Source organism: Aspergillus fischeri, genomic scaffold, assembly GCF_000149645.3.
Source record: "Aspergillus fischeri NRRL 181 1099437636247 genomic scaffold, whole genome shotgun sequence".
Taxonomy (NCBI): Eukaryota; Fungi; Ascomycota; class Eurotiomycetes; order Eurotiales; family Aspergillaceae; genus Aspergillus; species Aspergillus fischeri.
Genome location: NW_001509772.1, coordinates 200,240 through 215,545, shown reverse-complemented (window position 1 = coordinate 215,545; position 15,306 = coordinate 200,240). Strand labels below are relative to the sequence as shown.

General features: G+C 51.2%; 6 protein-coding genes across 6 annotated transcripts; 3 read left to right on the top strand and 3 right to left on the bottom strand.

Moving 5' to 3' along the window:
• Window positions 1-437: 437 nt before the first annotated feature.
• NFIA_033130 (SDR family NAD(P)-dependent oxidoreductase) lies at window positions 438-1,408 on the bottom strand (the record flags this gene model as incomplete). Its single annotated transcript, XM_001265643.1, has 2 exons — window positions 438-1,004; window positions 1,049-1,408. 2 exons carry the CDS (start codon window positions 1,406-1,408, stop codon window positions 438-440), a joined length of 927 nt encoding a protein of 308 aa, XP_001265644.1.
• Window positions 1,409-1,970: 562 nt separating this feature from the next.
• Window positions 1,971-3,435, top strand: NFIA_033120 (SGNH/GDSL hydrolase family protein; the record flags this gene model as incomplete). The annotated part of the gene is made up of 4 exons (XM_001265642.1): window positions 1,971-2,159; window positions 2,203-2,639; window positions 2,684-2,794; window positions 2,847-3,435. The coding sequence occupies 4 exons, from the start codon at window positions 1,971-1,973 to the stop codon at window positions 3,433-3,435; spliced, it is 1,326 nt and encodes a 441-aa protein (XP_001265643.1).
• A 207-nt stretch (window positions 3,436-3,642) lies between these two features.
• NFIA_033110 (carboxylesterase family protein) lies at window positions 3,643-5,367 on the bottom strand (the record flags this gene model as incomplete). The annotated part of the gene is made up of 8 exons (XM_001265641.1): window positions 3,643-3,725; window positions 3,773-3,865; window positions 3,911-4,008; window positions 4,057-4,187; window positions 4,238-4,516; window positions 4,568-4,684; window positions 4,729-4,807; window positions 4,856-5,367. 8 exons carry the CDS (start codon window positions 5,365-5,367, stop codon window positions 3,643-3,645), a joined length of 1,392 nt encoding a protein of 463 aa, XP_001265642.1.
• Window positions 5,368-5,962: 595 nt separating this feature from the next.
• NFIA_033100 (purine-nucleoside phosphorylase) lies at window positions 5,963-7,220 on the bottom strand (the record flags this gene model as incomplete). Its single annotated transcript, XM_001265640.1, has 2 exons — window positions 5,963-7,033; window positions 7,080-7,220. 2 exons carry the CDS (start codon window positions 7,218-7,220, stop codon window positions 5,963-5,965), a joined length of 1,212 nt encoding a protein of 403 aa, XP_001265641.1.
• Window positions 7,221-7,442: 222 nt separating this feature from the next.
• NFIA_033090 (ankyrin repeat domain-containing protein) lies at window positions 7,443-11,100 on the top strand (the record flags this gene model as incomplete). The annotated part of the gene is made up of 6 exons (XM_001265639.1): window positions 7,443-7,569; window positions 8,163-8,286; window positions 8,594-9,505; window positions 9,569-10,245; window positions 10,393-10,867; window positions 10,920-11,100. The coding sequence occupies 6 exons, from the start codon at window positions 7,443-7,445 to the stop codon at window positions 11,098-11,100; spliced, it is 2,496 nt and encodes an 831-aa protein (XP_001265640.1).
• Window positions 11,101-13,413: 2,313 nt separating this feature from the next.
• On the top strand, window positions 13,414-14,794 carry NFIA_033080 (polysaccharide lyase family 1 protein; the record flags this gene model as incomplete). The annotated part of the gene is made up of 6 exons (XM_001265638.1): window positions 13,414-13,613; window positions 13,667-13,810; window positions 13,857-13,982; window positions 14,032-14,128; window positions 14,178-14,411; window positions 14,456-14,794. The coding sequence occupies 6 exons, from the start codon at window positions 13,414-13,416 to the stop codon at window positions 14,792-14,794; spliced, it is 1,140 nt and encodes a 379-aa protein (XP_001265639.1).
• Between the last annotated feature and the right edge of the window lie 512 nt (window positions 14,795-15,306).

Sequence of the window (15,306 nt, the reverse complement as noted above, 5' to 3'; positions counted from 1 at the left end):
TGCATGGGACGATATTGCTGGGGTAATCAGCATCTACATACACCCTAGGTAAATAGATTTTGCATATTGCACCTCGAGGCAATCTCTCTCAATATCTGTCAATTTCAAATACTTAGGCCAAAGGATCCTGGCACTAGCAAACCCGCGGGCAGAATTATATACCGAAGAGGATTTGACCAGTGAAGTGGAGATTACGCATTACCTGTATCCTCTAAAGGATGGAGAAGGCTATGACTGGCAAGACATATATCATATATCTCATTTTCTATTTATCATCTATTAGTGTTATATCTTAGCAGATACGATCACGATATCATTCGTCCCAACTGTATCACAACTGCCTGCATTAGATGCTCATCCTTCGCTGCAGGAAATCTTGTCGATCAGTATGATAAATTAGCAATCAGGTCTATGTATACCTAACAGACCAAAATAATTCAACTGATACTAGCATCTCTTCTCCTCTTAGCCTCACTCTGAATCCACTCCTCCGCTCTCCCCTTCCACTTGTCCTCCCATCGCGACAACGCAGGCCGATCCTCAACCACATCGTCACTCGCCCACTGCATCCTCGCCTGGTCCAAAGTCCTGTCCGTCTCATTATCGGGACAGACAATGTAGAACGACCCCTTCTCCATTCCTTTGACCAACTCCTCCGCAACCTGACTAGGAAACCACGCCCCCTCCATCTTCTTGATGTAACTCTTGTCCGTAGGCCCGACGTTCCCCATAAGACCAGTCCATGTCCATCCGGGAATCAGCAGGTGTACAGAGATATGAGCCGTGGCGGGATCCGACCGCAGATCATGCGCGAGATGCTCGGTTAAATTCTTGATGGCCGCCTTGGAGGCGTTGTAGGCCGGGTTGGCGGCTCCAGGGGGGTTAGTGATGCCCTGCTTGGATCCGGTGATGACGATGGACTTGGGAGTTGGCGATGAGGCAGCCATCAGCGGAAGGAGCGTTTCGAGTCCGTTCAGAGGACCGAAGACGTTGGTGTCGAATGTCTGGTTCATCAGCTATAGCTAGGTATGCAGATGAAATGAATCACCTTCTTCCAGTACTCGGCATCAGCCCATGGTTTTAGTCGTCCTGCCAGCTCACTCTGCGCTTTGTATGATTTTCCGGCATTGAGAACAACAAGATCGAGGTCGTTGAATGTCGAGCGGATCTGCTTTGCGATGTCCTTCCAGGCGTCCCGGTTACCAACGTCGATAGTGTAGGTCTCTGTTTTCACAGAGGAGCCAAGAGCAGACAGCTCATTTTTGGCTTTTTCCAGATTGGCAGTGTCGATATCGAGGAGCGCCAGGTGCATGCCTTTGGTGCGGCATACTCTGGCGATGGCGAAGCCGACGCCGGATGCTGCACCGGTGATGAGGGCAGTTTTCTGGGGTTGGAATATGGCAGCCATTGTGTAGCTGTTTGATGGAATCTGATAGGAGAAATCAGGGAGGATAGAGGGTTTCTGATATGTGTTTATATGTGATCATCTTGTACCCCGCATCGTCATCAACGGAAATAGCGGAGTTAGTCTCGTTGCCCTTGTACCGTGGAAGATGATCTTCAGAGCCATATTAGCATCTATATCGAGAGGTCTATTTTGATCAATTCCCTAGGGTTAAGTAAACTCATATCTAAATGGTGAAGAATGCGCTCAAGGCTTCTGATCAAAAGGAGGTTCAGGATCAGGATGTCCTCAGCCAAGCTTCCTATGACCCTGGATCAACGGTTGAATTGGAATTGCGGGGAATGGATGCATCATCATCCTGCATGGATAAATTATTGCCGAGTCCTTCATCCTGCAGGCTGAGCCCATTTTACCCGTTTAGCCTGTGGAGCAATCAGGGGACAATCCGGGGTAACGGAGTATTCCTTGGCCATGAGTCTCTATTTAAACGAGCTCCTCCTCGATGCAAGGCCATCCTTGCAGTACGAGAAAGTTAGGTTGAAGTTGGCTGAACCTGAGGCGCAAAATGGCTTTCTTCCTGTCTAGGGCAGTAGCTGCTCTTCTTCTACTCCTCCAATTCAGCACTGTCTGGTCACGGCCCCTAGACATATCCCTTGGCGGCAATGCGGGTTCAAGTCGTAGATCTCACTGGGTGGATATATGGACGACCATGCCGCAACTTGTCGAGCCCTCCAATCTGCCTCCTGCTCCATACGTGAGTCTATCTTAACCTGCAATAATTCATCTAATGCGAATAGAACTCATCGACCTCGGTTTTCAACAATTCCACCATCCGTCAGACCATCCACGTCACGCTCGATGCAGACAGCATCCGCCTGCGACTCTCAAATGCCTTCGGATTGAACGATCTGGCAATCACCAGCGTCGCGATTGGCCTACCAGTCGATCAAAAGACAGGAACAAGCGCTCTCATACCAGGATCAAGCAAAAAAGTCCTCTTCAGCGGCAACGAAGATATCACCATTCCGAAGGGAGCACTGGTCGTTTCAGACCCCATCGATTTCCCTGTCACGGCGCAGTCGACTCTTCTGATCGATATCTACCTTGCTCAAGGGCAGCAGGGAAATGCCATCACCGGACACCCAGGAAGCAGAACGACCTCCTGGCTGTCCTTTGGGAACTACGTCGGGGCGAATAATCTGACCGATCTGTCGGTGATGAGCGTGGATCATTGGTAAGCTCCAAATTCGTACTACATACCCAGCTAATGCAGCACAGGTACTTCATCAGCGCCGTTGAAGCGTCTTTACCTCCCTACGCGCGCAGCTTCGCTATCATCGGCGACAGCATCACCGACGGCAGGGGAAGCGACACCAACGGCAACAATCGGTGCGTTCTCGTTCATGCGCCATAGTCGATGTGAATCTAGCTAATGATGCAGATGGCCCGATCTCCTCCTCGCCCGAATGCAACAATACCGCTCAACCTCCTCCATCGCCCTCCTCAACCAAGCCGCCGGCGGCAACCGTATCCTCGCCGACGGGCTAGGCCCCAACGTCCTCAGCCGGCTTGACCGCGACGTCCTCGCGCACTCGGGCGTGCGCTACGCCATGATCTTCGAGGGGGTGAACGACATCGGCGTGGCGAGCGCTGACCCCGCATCCCAGAAGCGCATCGGGGATGGACTGCTCGTTGCGTTTAGGCAGATCGCGACGAGGGTGCATGCGGCTGGGATACCGATCTTCGGGGCGACGATCACGCCGTTTGGGACGCCGGTGGGGTCGAACTATACGCAGCCGTACTCGAGTGATGAGCGGGAGAAAACGAGGCAGCGGGTGAATGAGTTTATTCGGAGCAGTGGCGTTTTCGATGCGGTGCTGGATTTTGATAAGGTGTTGAGAGATCCGAGGGCGCCGGGGGTGTTGGCCGAGGAGTTTGATTCGGGGGATCATTTGCATCCGAATGTTAGGGGGTATCAGGCGCTGGCGGATCACTTTCCCTTGGAGGTTTTTGATCGGTTTAATTGGTAGTGAGCGTGCTTGTTCATTGATCAAGTTGATATATATCTAGCATCTACGCGACTATCGTCGTTAGGGTACAAAGACAGATCCATTGCAATGGCTATCCCATCCCTTGGGCGACGTAAATACTGGGGCCACGCTGTTGTTCAGTGCCAGGTTGACCAGGGTATTCCCTGTTACTGTTAGATTTGTCCAGTCTGTCCAGTTCATCAGAGATCACTCACCGTGAGGTTTGTAGCCAGGCCATCCATACTTCCGCAATCCGTTGCGAGGATCTCTAGCAAAGGCAACCCATGCACCTAGCCATGTTAGTCATGGTCTCCAGGTCGAACCTGGCATCACCTACCTTGGATGTATCGGCTAGCTTTCACCTCCTGCGGAGTAGAAGGAATACTCAATGGGGACATGTTATACGTTCCAAACACGATAGGGACCTCGCCTAACCTTTGTTAGTTATGGCACCTTCTCGTCCCGAGATACTCACTTGAATGGTACGCCCCAAGCCACGGCACCGGACTCAGATTGCTCCAGTTGCCGTGGTACAAATACCTCCATGTCGGAATCCCTTGTTCAACCTTAAGTCTGTGGTCGTTAGCTCAGATTCAACCCTGGAAACCTTAAGAGACATACAAAGCAGAGTGCTGAACAGGACAGTTGAACGTCGTCTGTGTCGTCGCAAAGATCGCCGTCTCGTTGATCGACGCAGAGCTAAGATTGAACCACGCCGCGCCCTCGCGCACAGTGTTGCCGATGAGAGCGGGCTGGACACGTCATGTCAGATCTGTCCAAATCGAGAGAAGGAGTTACGTACCACACGCGCGCATTTGCCTTCCTTAGCTCGCGCGGCGTAATCCGCAAATACGGTGACGTTGTCTTGCACCGGGGCGAAATTGTATGAGCCTGAGGATAGCTCGGTGAGGATTTGCTTGAATGGCTTCCCCTGCATGCAGCGCAGTGTTCCCCTGCCGGATCCACAGCCAAGGGCGGTCGATAGCTTATCCCAGTTTTGGTGGGTGGTGTCAGCGCTGGTGATTATGTCTGCTGCGCCGGATTCGATGGCGACGGCGTGCACAAGCGGATTGTCGGGGTACTACGCTGTAGTTAGATTTGCTGTTAGAATGATGAGGGACTAGGGACTTACCGCGTAGGTATACATGTCCACCGAAGCTGCACCGGCTGACTGCCCAAACAGCATGATTCGAGAGGGATCGCCGCCAAATTTCTCGATATTGTCGTGGACCCATTGGGCCGCAAGCCTCTGCTCCTGTTAGACGTGCTCAATGTAACAGGGAAGTGACAAACCTGATCCAGAAGGCCGACGTTCTGCTGATTCCGGGGTAGATCAGGAGAGTTGGGATACCCGAATACCGTCACGCGGTAGCTATACAATGAGTACTGCGCTGCAGGTTGACTAGGCAGATAGACCTACTTGAACGTCACAACAATGATATCCTCGTTATCCTGTACAAGGTTGTTCCCATCGTAGAACGTAAGTGCCGTACCACCCTGCACAAACCCCCCGCCGTAGATGTACATCATCACCGCCTTCTTCCCCTTGGCCTTCTTATGCTTGGCTGCAGGCGCCCAGACGTTAATGGATAGACAGTCCTCAGACATGTCTGCCGTGTTCCACGGATTATACGGCAGTACAGTCCAGATCGACTCATTCGAGAATGAGAACTGCCCGGGACACGGGGGCCCGAATGACGATGCGTCAAACACGCCGTGCATCCTGGCCTTGCGCACGGCGGGTGCGAATCGGCGCTCGCCAACTGGTGGTTCGGCATAGGGGATACCTAGGAATGTGCGGACTGTCTCGGCCGAGTTGTTGTAGAAGCCGTGGACGATGCCGCTGCTTGTTTCCACTTGGAGCTCTGAAATTGATGCCACAGCCAAGGCGGCAGAGCCTAGGAGGCAGGAGGCAAGTATTTTGAGATTCATCGTGTTGTAGGCTGTTGGTTACAGAACATTGGGGTAGTGGGAAACGAAGAAAGTCATTATACCCGTCGTATACCGGCCTGACCTTAACCCCCTTAGTCGGTTATTTTTCAATCCCTACCTCTGCGGGGAAATTGCGGAGAAATCAATGAATACTCCGTATCCGATGACGAAAGGATCCAAGATACGGAGTACATTATCTCTAGTCTCCCATAGACTGCGGGGAGGCTGACCAGAGTGAAGCATCACTCCGTGCCCAAAGGGGTAATAATCGGCAGCCGGGGAGGACCAGCTGAGGAGTTTCGGCTGATATCAATTGGCGGGGTTCCGTCATGGACATAAGCTTGGATTCGTCCGGATTGTAGTAGTTTCTTGGACACTTCTAAAGCACTATGATCCCTTTCATGTTTGTACCAGTTATGCAGACTATGCGTGGCTTGGGATCAATTGCGCTTCAACGAAATAGTACAGAAGCTTTGACATTATATGCGCTTTCAGAGTACAGTTATCATGCAAGCTGCTGGGGGCAAGAGTTGCCCAATAGGGTTTCTTTCCACCTGACATAAGTCTATATGGTATATATCCATAGAAGACAAGCCTACAACCGTCTTCCACGCTTAGCCACTCCCCTCTTCCTCAAGGCATTCGCCTCCTTCCGGGCAATCGTCGTCCCCGGCCCAAAATCCGGCTTCCCCCCCAGCGTCCCAAACTCATCCCCAATATAATTACTAGGCTTGACACCAGCCGCAAACGTCTTATTCCAACCGTCCATAATGCCCTGCACAACCTTGATCCCCGCATTGTAGATATTCTGTAGCGCAGGCCCAAACGCGCCCTGGTCCGCATACAGCAGATTATCAATCGCCGACTGACCGGGATACGGCCTCTCAAAGTCAGACGCCGTGCGCATGACGATAATCCGGGAGAAGTCCACGCGGTTGTGCGATGCAGCGCGCAGCAGCGCCTCGAGCGTCGCGTTGTCCTCCTGCGCGGTGCTGCAGTACAGGCCCGTCCCGTTCGTCAGAACACTAATGGTGTTGTCGAAGACGTCGTCGAGGGTTGTCCCGCTGAAGTAGACGTCGCTTGTGGTGACGTCGCATTCCACGACGGAGGGGGCCTGGGTGCCGGCTGCGTAGGTGCCATTGTCTGTGACGTACTTGCCGCGGTAGGCCTTGGCTGTCTCTGAGTCGGCCAGCTGCGCCGTGCGGGCAAAGGAGGCGGCTAGCGAGCGCAGCTCGGCGTTGACTTCGAACACTTCGGTGCCGTAGATGCTGCCTGGGTACTGGTCGGGCGCGTAGGCGCCCTGGGGGATGTAGGGGGAAGTGTAGTTTGGTCCGAGGTCGCGGATGTCGATCTCGTACTGCAGGGCGACTTGCACGGCATAGCGGGCGAAGGTGACGCCGCCGATGGTGGCGACCTTGGGGTTGATGCCGGCGATGCCTGCGATCAGGAAGTAGGTGTGCGTGAGGTCGAAGAGGGGGGAGAAGGCGATCGAGGAGACGGTGACGGCTGCGTTGACTTCGCCTTCGCCGGTGATCAGCTGGCAGATGCTGTAGTCGGCGGTGCAGTAGATATCGGGATAGACGGGTGAAGCACCGGGAACTGTGATGTTGTGCGCGAAGAGATCAAACTCGGGGATGTTCCACCAGACAGCGGCTTCGGGTTTGAACTGTGGATGTGAGTAGCTGTCATCCTTACAACCCGGATAGACATACCATAGAGACGATGAACACCTTGGGTGTAATCTTGTGAGGATGATGCTGGGCTACTGGCGCTGGCGCTGCCTTAGGGACTGCTGATGCCAGTACGCAGCCAGCGAGCAGCAATCCCGTCGCAATTGACTTGACCAGATGCATTATGAGGCCGTCTACCGTTTTGAACTTCGAGTTCACTCTTTCGTACTGCGCCGAGGACCAACTCGTCACGGCATCCAACGCGGTTATATAGCTGCAAATTCTGCAGTGGAAATCGCGCAACATGAGCCGTTGATGGATTCCAGGACCAGCACAGTGGATCCGATTCCACTATCGCGACTTTTTCAGAGAGATCTGCATCGATAGCGAGCGCCATTAGTCAAAATGGATCCATTCTGTCGTGCTTTTGGGTCGGATTGTCGGTGGTATCACCGTCTCAAGTGCTTATCTTCGTATCAGTCGGGTTTTCAATTGGCCTTTCAAAGAGTGGAGAAGAACACGGCACTCGCCGGTACGCGAACAGCTTTATCATGACCGGAGATAATAGACTACCGATAATATCAGGACGGGAACTTATCTTGAAGGTCTTCTTGTTTCTGGAAAATGCTTAACCTATCTTGGCTCCAAGAGCGAGGCAACTTCGGTGATAATGACTTATTTTCGCCATCTTGCACCAGTAGGAGCAAATCCATGCCCAGGTGTATGCTGATTCCATGCAAATGTCTATAGCAAGCTCTAAATGATGCCTGGTAATAAGAATTTCTGCTCCATACTTAGATTAGATTTGTTAATCCTCGCCTTGAGTGGATCATTAACATCATTCTTAACCATATTAAGCAGTATGGACCTACAGGTATATTAAAAGAAAGGAGCCAGAAGTTCCACTGATAAGGACTCTTAACATCTACTTTATATGAATGGAGTATAGACCTGACTTGGCTTCCTCCCCCTGTGCACCTCCAACCCTTCACTGTGGCATTAAGTTTAATATTACAAGGAGACACTGACGCAAACAGCATATCCAACCACTTAATAATGACAATTAGAGCTGATAGCCGGATTCCATTCATATGGCTGCGCAAACGTGACCCTGAACTGCGTAAGGGCCGCCATTAGGAAGAGAATACCAGGCGTTGCAGTTGGACGCCATCCCTATCTGGGTGGGACTGGATGGCCCAGTGGAGGACGTTGTGGTAGATGTAGACGACGAGGCAGGTCCCTTCACGCAGTATGCGCTGCCAGCCAGAGAGTCTCACAGTTACTTTCAACTACTCTGACCGGCACAGTACCTGTCTGATTGCTCCAGTGGACGGTGTAGTGGTGGTAGATGTACTGCTCCTTCTCTACCTACTAGAAACAAGTTTAACTAGAACAGCTGAAAAGTATTATAATTCCTGGACAGTATAGAGGCCTTAATAAGTTGGTCATGATTAAGCGAATCAGAACCTCTGCTGTCTGAGGCGCAGCATTGTATGTTGCCCAATGTTGAGCAGGTGAGGGTGGGAAAGATATTCCGCAATCAACGCCCCTCATAGCTTCAGGAGAGTCTGGAAACGTCTCAAATGGGAACCTGATGACGTCCGTGATCTTCGGAGTCGCCTTTGCAGCAATATCGGGCTTCTCAATGCGATCAACGTGCGGATCAACCGCGACGGTATCCTGGAACTACTGGAACACAAGAACAACGAGCAAGACCAGAAGTGTCTTGACTGGCTGTCGCCAGCGAACTATGCAATACCGCAGAGTGACTATATTGATCGGCGCCAACCAGGAACAGGGGATTGGCTTCTGGAGTCACCGGCGTTCCAACCATGGATCGAAAGACCGCAGGAAACATTATTCTGTCCCGGTATTCCAGGAGCCGGCAAGACGATCCTTGCATCGGTTGTGGTCGACAAGCTGGAGTCTGAATTTGGGAATGACCGTGACGTCGGCATTGCATATATTTTCTGCAGTTTTGAACACCGCGATGATCAAATGCAAAACCCAGACAGCTTACTGGCAAGCTTTCTCCGACAGCTGGGCCAGAATCTGGATCCAATCCCAGACAGCATTGTGGCGTTGTACGACAAGCACAAGGTTAAAGGAACGCGGCCGTCATTCAATGAAACTTCCAAGGCCCTACGGTTGGTTGTTCGTCGCTTGCCCAGGGTCTTCATTGTCATCGATGCATTGGACGAATGCAGGCGACTTGCCATATCACGAGTACTGGATGAACTCTTCAACCTCCAGGCGGCGCACAACCTAAACCTTCTAGCCACCTCAAGATTTATCCCAGAGATGACGGCTAAGTTTCAGGGTAAACCTACAGAAGAGATTCGTGCAGCAAAGGCAGACGTGATGATCTATCTCAATGCCAATATGAACAAGCTTCACGCCTTTGTGTCGCGAAATCGACAGCTGCAGCAGAAGATCATAGTTGAAATCAGCGATGCCGCTGGTGGAATGTGAGTCCACATCTGTGAGCGCATACGCTGCTCCTCTGTCGGTCCGTGCTCATAATGTACTAGGTTCCTCCTTGCACAGCTTTGCATGAACTCACTGAGCGGGAAACTTTCAGAAAGAGCAATCAGGCGCGAGCTAGAGGAGCTAGCGAAGGGTTCTGGAACGTATGACTCCGCATATGACAAGGCTATGCAGAGAATCAACCACCAGGTCCCGGAAGGGCGTGATATGGCTATCAAAGTCTTGTCCTGGGTGACCCGTGCCAGAAGGCCACTGACAGGGTTAGAGCTACTGCATGCTCTTGCCGTGGAGCAGGGTGAAACCGAGTTCCATAAAGATAATCTTCCCGATCTCGACGACGTCATTTCTGTTTGCGAAGGCTTAGTCAAAGTAACAACCGATCCAATGGGGGATACCATTCGACTGGTCCACTACACTACCAAGGAGTACTTTGACCGGAGATGGACCAGTTGGTTCTCAGATGCAGATGCCAGCATTGCAGCGACCTGTCTGACATACCTATCATTCAATGTTTTTCAAACAGGCCTCTGTCTCACCAATACAGAGCTTGAATCATGGCTTGATCAAAACCCTCTTTATTCTTATGCGGACAGGAACTGGGGAAATCATGCTCAGGCTCAGCCAATAGACGAACATTTGCTCATGGCGTTTCTTGGCGATACAGGCAAAGTCACTGCAAGTGTACAAGAAATCTTCGCTGTCAATGGATTTTCAAGTTCTGGTGATTATTCCCAACACGTACCACTGGGGTTCACCGGCTTGCATCTTGCTGCATACTTTGGGCTTAGGAGTGTGGTACAGTCCATGATTGAGCAAAGCGATCAATCCCATGTCATGGATTCCATGGGAAGAACACCTTTCATGTGAGCTGCGTTTGCTGGCCATGCCGATGTTGTCAAGCTCTTTCTGGAACATGGTGTCGATCCACACATACGTGACTGGGAGGGTCGAACGCCAATATCTTTGGCCTCTTCGGGGGGGTGGGTCAACGTCGTGAAACAACTTCTGGATCACGATGTCGACCCAAACTCCAGAGATATCGATGATCAGTCTCCACTTTCATGGGCAGCATATCGAGGTCACACCGACGCCGCTCACCTTCTGGTAAAGAGGGGCGCTGACCCTGACTCCAAGGACGGCTATGACAAGACACCACTCTCTTGGGCAGCTGCTGAAGGCTGGCTGGAAATCGTTCAGTTCCTAGTCGAAGAAGCCGTTAAAATCGATTCAAGGGATGAGCTTGGACGGACACCAATCTCATGGGCTGCAGAGAACGGGCACGCCGCTGTGGTCAAGCTCCTGCTGGAGAAAGGCGCTCAGCCACCCTGGGAACATGCGAAAGGGTACGCTTCCTTATTAAGCTATGGTCAAAATGAGCCTAAACGTGGCCCTGAGCTCAGGTGCCCACTTTGCTTCAAGCAATTTTGGACCTCACATAGCCGAGCGTCTTTCAGGAGGCATTTGGAAAACCGACACTACCCTCGGTGCACTTATCTTTGCCCCGAATCATCTTGCCAATGACGTTTCAACAGACTTGATTCGGCGGCAGAGCACTGTCGAAGGATGCATGGGATAAGATCAAGTCTGCAAGACATGCGCAGATGCAGAAAAGAAGAACCTTCTCCTTCAAGTTGTCCACTCTGCCAGAGGCGCATTGGTTCATGGAGTGAGTTCTTCGAATGCGTGTTCAAACACACACTGGATCCTTCGTCTTCCAACAAGGTCCCGCAAATCCCGAGACCATAAAGGCATGACCATGCCCATGAGACGAACCCGTGGATAGCGTATTTCATACCTTTCGGGCGTTTTTGGGTGGAATAGCCCGGAAAGGCGGTCTAACCTCTCGTGACAATCTCATATATACGCCCACTGTGCTTAGCCAGGGCTGTTCTTCTTGAACAAGACTCGCAAAGAAGGGTCACTGATTTGCCAGGCACAGTGTAGCTGCGGTTTGGATCGCTCTCCCAAATAACACTCCCGTCAGTCTCCTTCTTAATGAACTTAAGTGTATTCGAAAGTCGCTCCCGCCTGGGAGATTGATCATCGTGGTCCACAGCGGGTCTGCAGCAGTGCACCGGCTGGCAGAAGCGCCACTACGTTGTTGGTAGACCAAGAGCCCAACCGGCTGATTGACCCAATGGTCAAAATGTTCTCGCCGTAGGTCGTGGTCATCAATTTTCCACGACTTTCCAGGAGCCCAACGGACATATTTGTGCTCCATACTTGGACCAGATCTGTTTATTCTCACCTTGTGTGACTCATACACATCTTTATCAAGCATACAGACCTGTATAAACCCACAGATATATTAAAAGAGAAAAGCAGAAAGTTCCACTATTAAAGGACTCCTAACATCTACTTTATAAGTACGGAGTATAGACCGGACTTGCCTTCCCTTCCTCTGTTTACCTCTAACTCTTCATTGTAGCATTAACCTTAGTATTACAAGTAGACAACGACACAAACAGCATATCCAACCAATAAATACTGACCATTAGGACCAATAGCCGGATTCCATTTATATAGCTGCGCAAACGTGACCCCGAAATGCTTCCCAATTGCATCACAAGAGCCGCCATCGGGAACAGTATACCAGGCGTTGCAGGTGGACGTCAGCCCCGTGTGGGTGGGAAATACCCGGTAGCAATGTGGGCTATGTCAAATTTATTGACAAGGAGTGGGATCCGTATGACCCAGTTGAATATGAAGATGAGTATGAGAGACTTGTAGAGGATCCTAAAGAGCCAATTGAGGATTGTACGCTTCACAGTGGGGTTGGATGAAAGTGCATTATGACAGTGTCATGGTGAGCATGTATAATAACATGCGTGATAGCCTGGCGTGGGATTATGGATATCGTCGTCCTCCTCAGTTGCACTCCGTTAATGCGGCCATATCTGTGTCAAGGTTGACTCGTGTACTTATGGATCAAAGCCCGGTCCTAATCTTTGTGTCTGATGATTCGTGCTTGAAGACTCGTTCAAGAATAAGCTGAATATACAAAGCATTGGAATGGGGCCTCAGAAGCTGTGCTCTTTGCTGATATACTCTTCCACGTTAATGACCACTAGTAGCATTTTTGCTCGTGCTCGTTGTAAGAGGGAAATGAAACAGGGATATGGTGGTTTCTCCCAGGAAGAAACTAATTAAGGGTGATGATAAGAGCAATGTGCCGTCTGTCTTCTTCGCTGATGGAAATTGCAGAGAGAAGGATGCAGTCACTTCGGCCCTCTTCTGCTTGCGAGTGATTTTGTCAATTTCTCGGTGTCCTGGAGAAGAAAGTGCCTGAGGAGTGTCGCCGTCATAACACCAATAAACTATGGCTCTCACTAGTGCTGGACGAGTTTATCCACAAGTGGGACTATGACAATCGAGTGCAGAAACCGCCAGCCTTTAGCTCTCCTTTATTGCAAACAACGGTTTCTTCGTGACTATACTCTGATGGAGCTCGGCTTTAATCCGACGTTGTCGTTAGTCTCGGTCATAAGCCCTATGACGGCCTCGTCTGCGGCCTTCAATTGGCGCATTAACCTATTCCTACATAATTAGTCCGGCAGACTTCCTGTCATCAGATAACCTTGATCCGTCGGCCTTTCTAAATCCGGGGTTATTCCTCGCGGACAGGAGTGCAGGCAATCTATGTGAGGATGGAATGAAGAGCTGCCCTCGATGATTATTTCTCTGTCCACCAATCGGAGCGACTTTCCCTAGATTCTTATATTGCTTTCTTCATGGTGCATGGCTTTAATATGTTTGTGGCTGAATTGGCTGCGTAAGCCTGTGGGGTGACGAATCTCCACCCGGACAGAGGCTTGGTAACATGACTCGAGCATATAAACACGTCGAGGTCTGCTGCTTGGTGTTAGACAGACTCAATTTGTTCAAGACAATGATGAAGTACCAGGGTCTTCTTGCCATAGCAGGCTGCATCGCCAGCGCCAGCGCCGTCAGTGTCTCCGGCGCTGCGGAGGGTTTCGCCAAGGGCGTCACTGGTGGTGGGAGTGCAACGGCCGTCTACCCCAGTACTACTGCCGAGCTTGTGTCCTACCTTGGGGACAGTGAGGCCCGTGTGATTGTATTGACCAAGACGTATGCATTCATTGAAATAGCTTTGTTGTAGGTGCATGCTGACTGTTGACCAGATTCGACTTTACTGGTACCGAAGGCACAACGACAGCGACTGGCTGTGCGCCTTGGGGAACTGCCTCTGCGTGCCAGCTGGCAATCAACCAGAATGACTGGTGTACCAACTATGAGCCTGATGCCCCCTCGGTATCTGTCACCTAGTGAGTGTGGCCGGGTTTCTCCCATGAGCACAACTAACGGCTACAGTGACAATGCCGGTACCCTAGGTATCACCGTCAAATCTAACAAGTCACTTCTCGGATCTGGGTCCAGTGGTGTGATCAAGGGTAAGGGTCTGCGGATTGTCAGCGGTGCGAGCAATATTATCATCCAGTAAGTTTACCCGTAGTTTGTGGTCAAAAGACAAAACTGACATTTGCAGAAACATTGCGATCACTGATATCAACCCCAAGTACGTATGGGGAGGTGACGCAATCACCATTAACAATGCCGACATGGTTTGGATTGATCATGTTACGGTCAGCTCCCCAAGTCCAATCTTGTTTGGCTCACTCTGATGCATGGTAGACCGCGCGCATTGGCCGCCAGCACCTCGTCCTCGGCACTAGCGCTTCGAACCGGGTGACTATCTCCAACAACTACTTCAATGGAGTGAGCAGTTACTCTGCCACCTGCGACGGCTACCACTACTGGGGCATTTACCTGGACGGGTCCAACGATCTGGTCACCATGAAAGGCAACTATATTTACCATTTTAGTGGCCGCAGTCCCAAAGTCCAGGGCAACACCCTTCTCCACGCGGTAAGCCCCTCACCTTACCTTGCAAGCTCAAACTAACCGTTCAGGTCAACAACTACTGGTACGACTCCAGCGGACACGCCTTCGAAATTGGATCCGGCGGCTACGTCCTGGCCGAGGGCAACGTCTTCCAGAACATCGATACCATTGTTGAGAGCCCCGTTGATGGGCAATTGTTTACCTCGCCCGATAGCACCACGAATAAGGTCTGCTCGACCTACCTTGGACACGTGTGCCAGGTCAATGGATTCGGCAGCTCGGGGACCTTCAGCCAAGCTGATACGGGTTTCCTGTCTAACTTTGCAGGCAAGAATATTGCCTCTGCGTCGGCGTATACCGTGGTGCAGAGTAGCGTTCCTTCGAGTGCGGGACAGGGTAAGATTTAGTTCGGCGTCAATACGTTGGACGCAGGAGGTGAAGATGAGGCAGGCTGGACAGCTGCTCTTTGGTTATGTACCTGTGACATCTAGAGCTATATCGCGTCAAATGCACTCCGGTCAGGAAGTCATACATATGTCGTACAAGTAGTGAATGAAGCATACTATCTGCGAGGCCTCCAGCTCGCCTGAGGCTCGTAGCGGCGAGGAGGAATGAAGTTTGGTGAGTAACCGGTGAGGGATTCTTCAAAGATCAAGCCACAAGGGGACATATTAGGCGATTGCTTGATCATGGTAGTGTCATTGCAGATTAACAATGTTTCTTTGCACTGTATATGACGGGAAGATCGGCGATGTTGAGACGCAGACGCCTGATCCATCGATATAGAGCGACAATACCATCAAATACCATAGCCTTATAATGAAATGTCCCTCACAAAACGAGGGGACATTCAGACTATGCTTCTGTCTTCTTTTGAGCCCGTTGTTGAAGCACTATGTCGATGCCTCCATCACCCCTC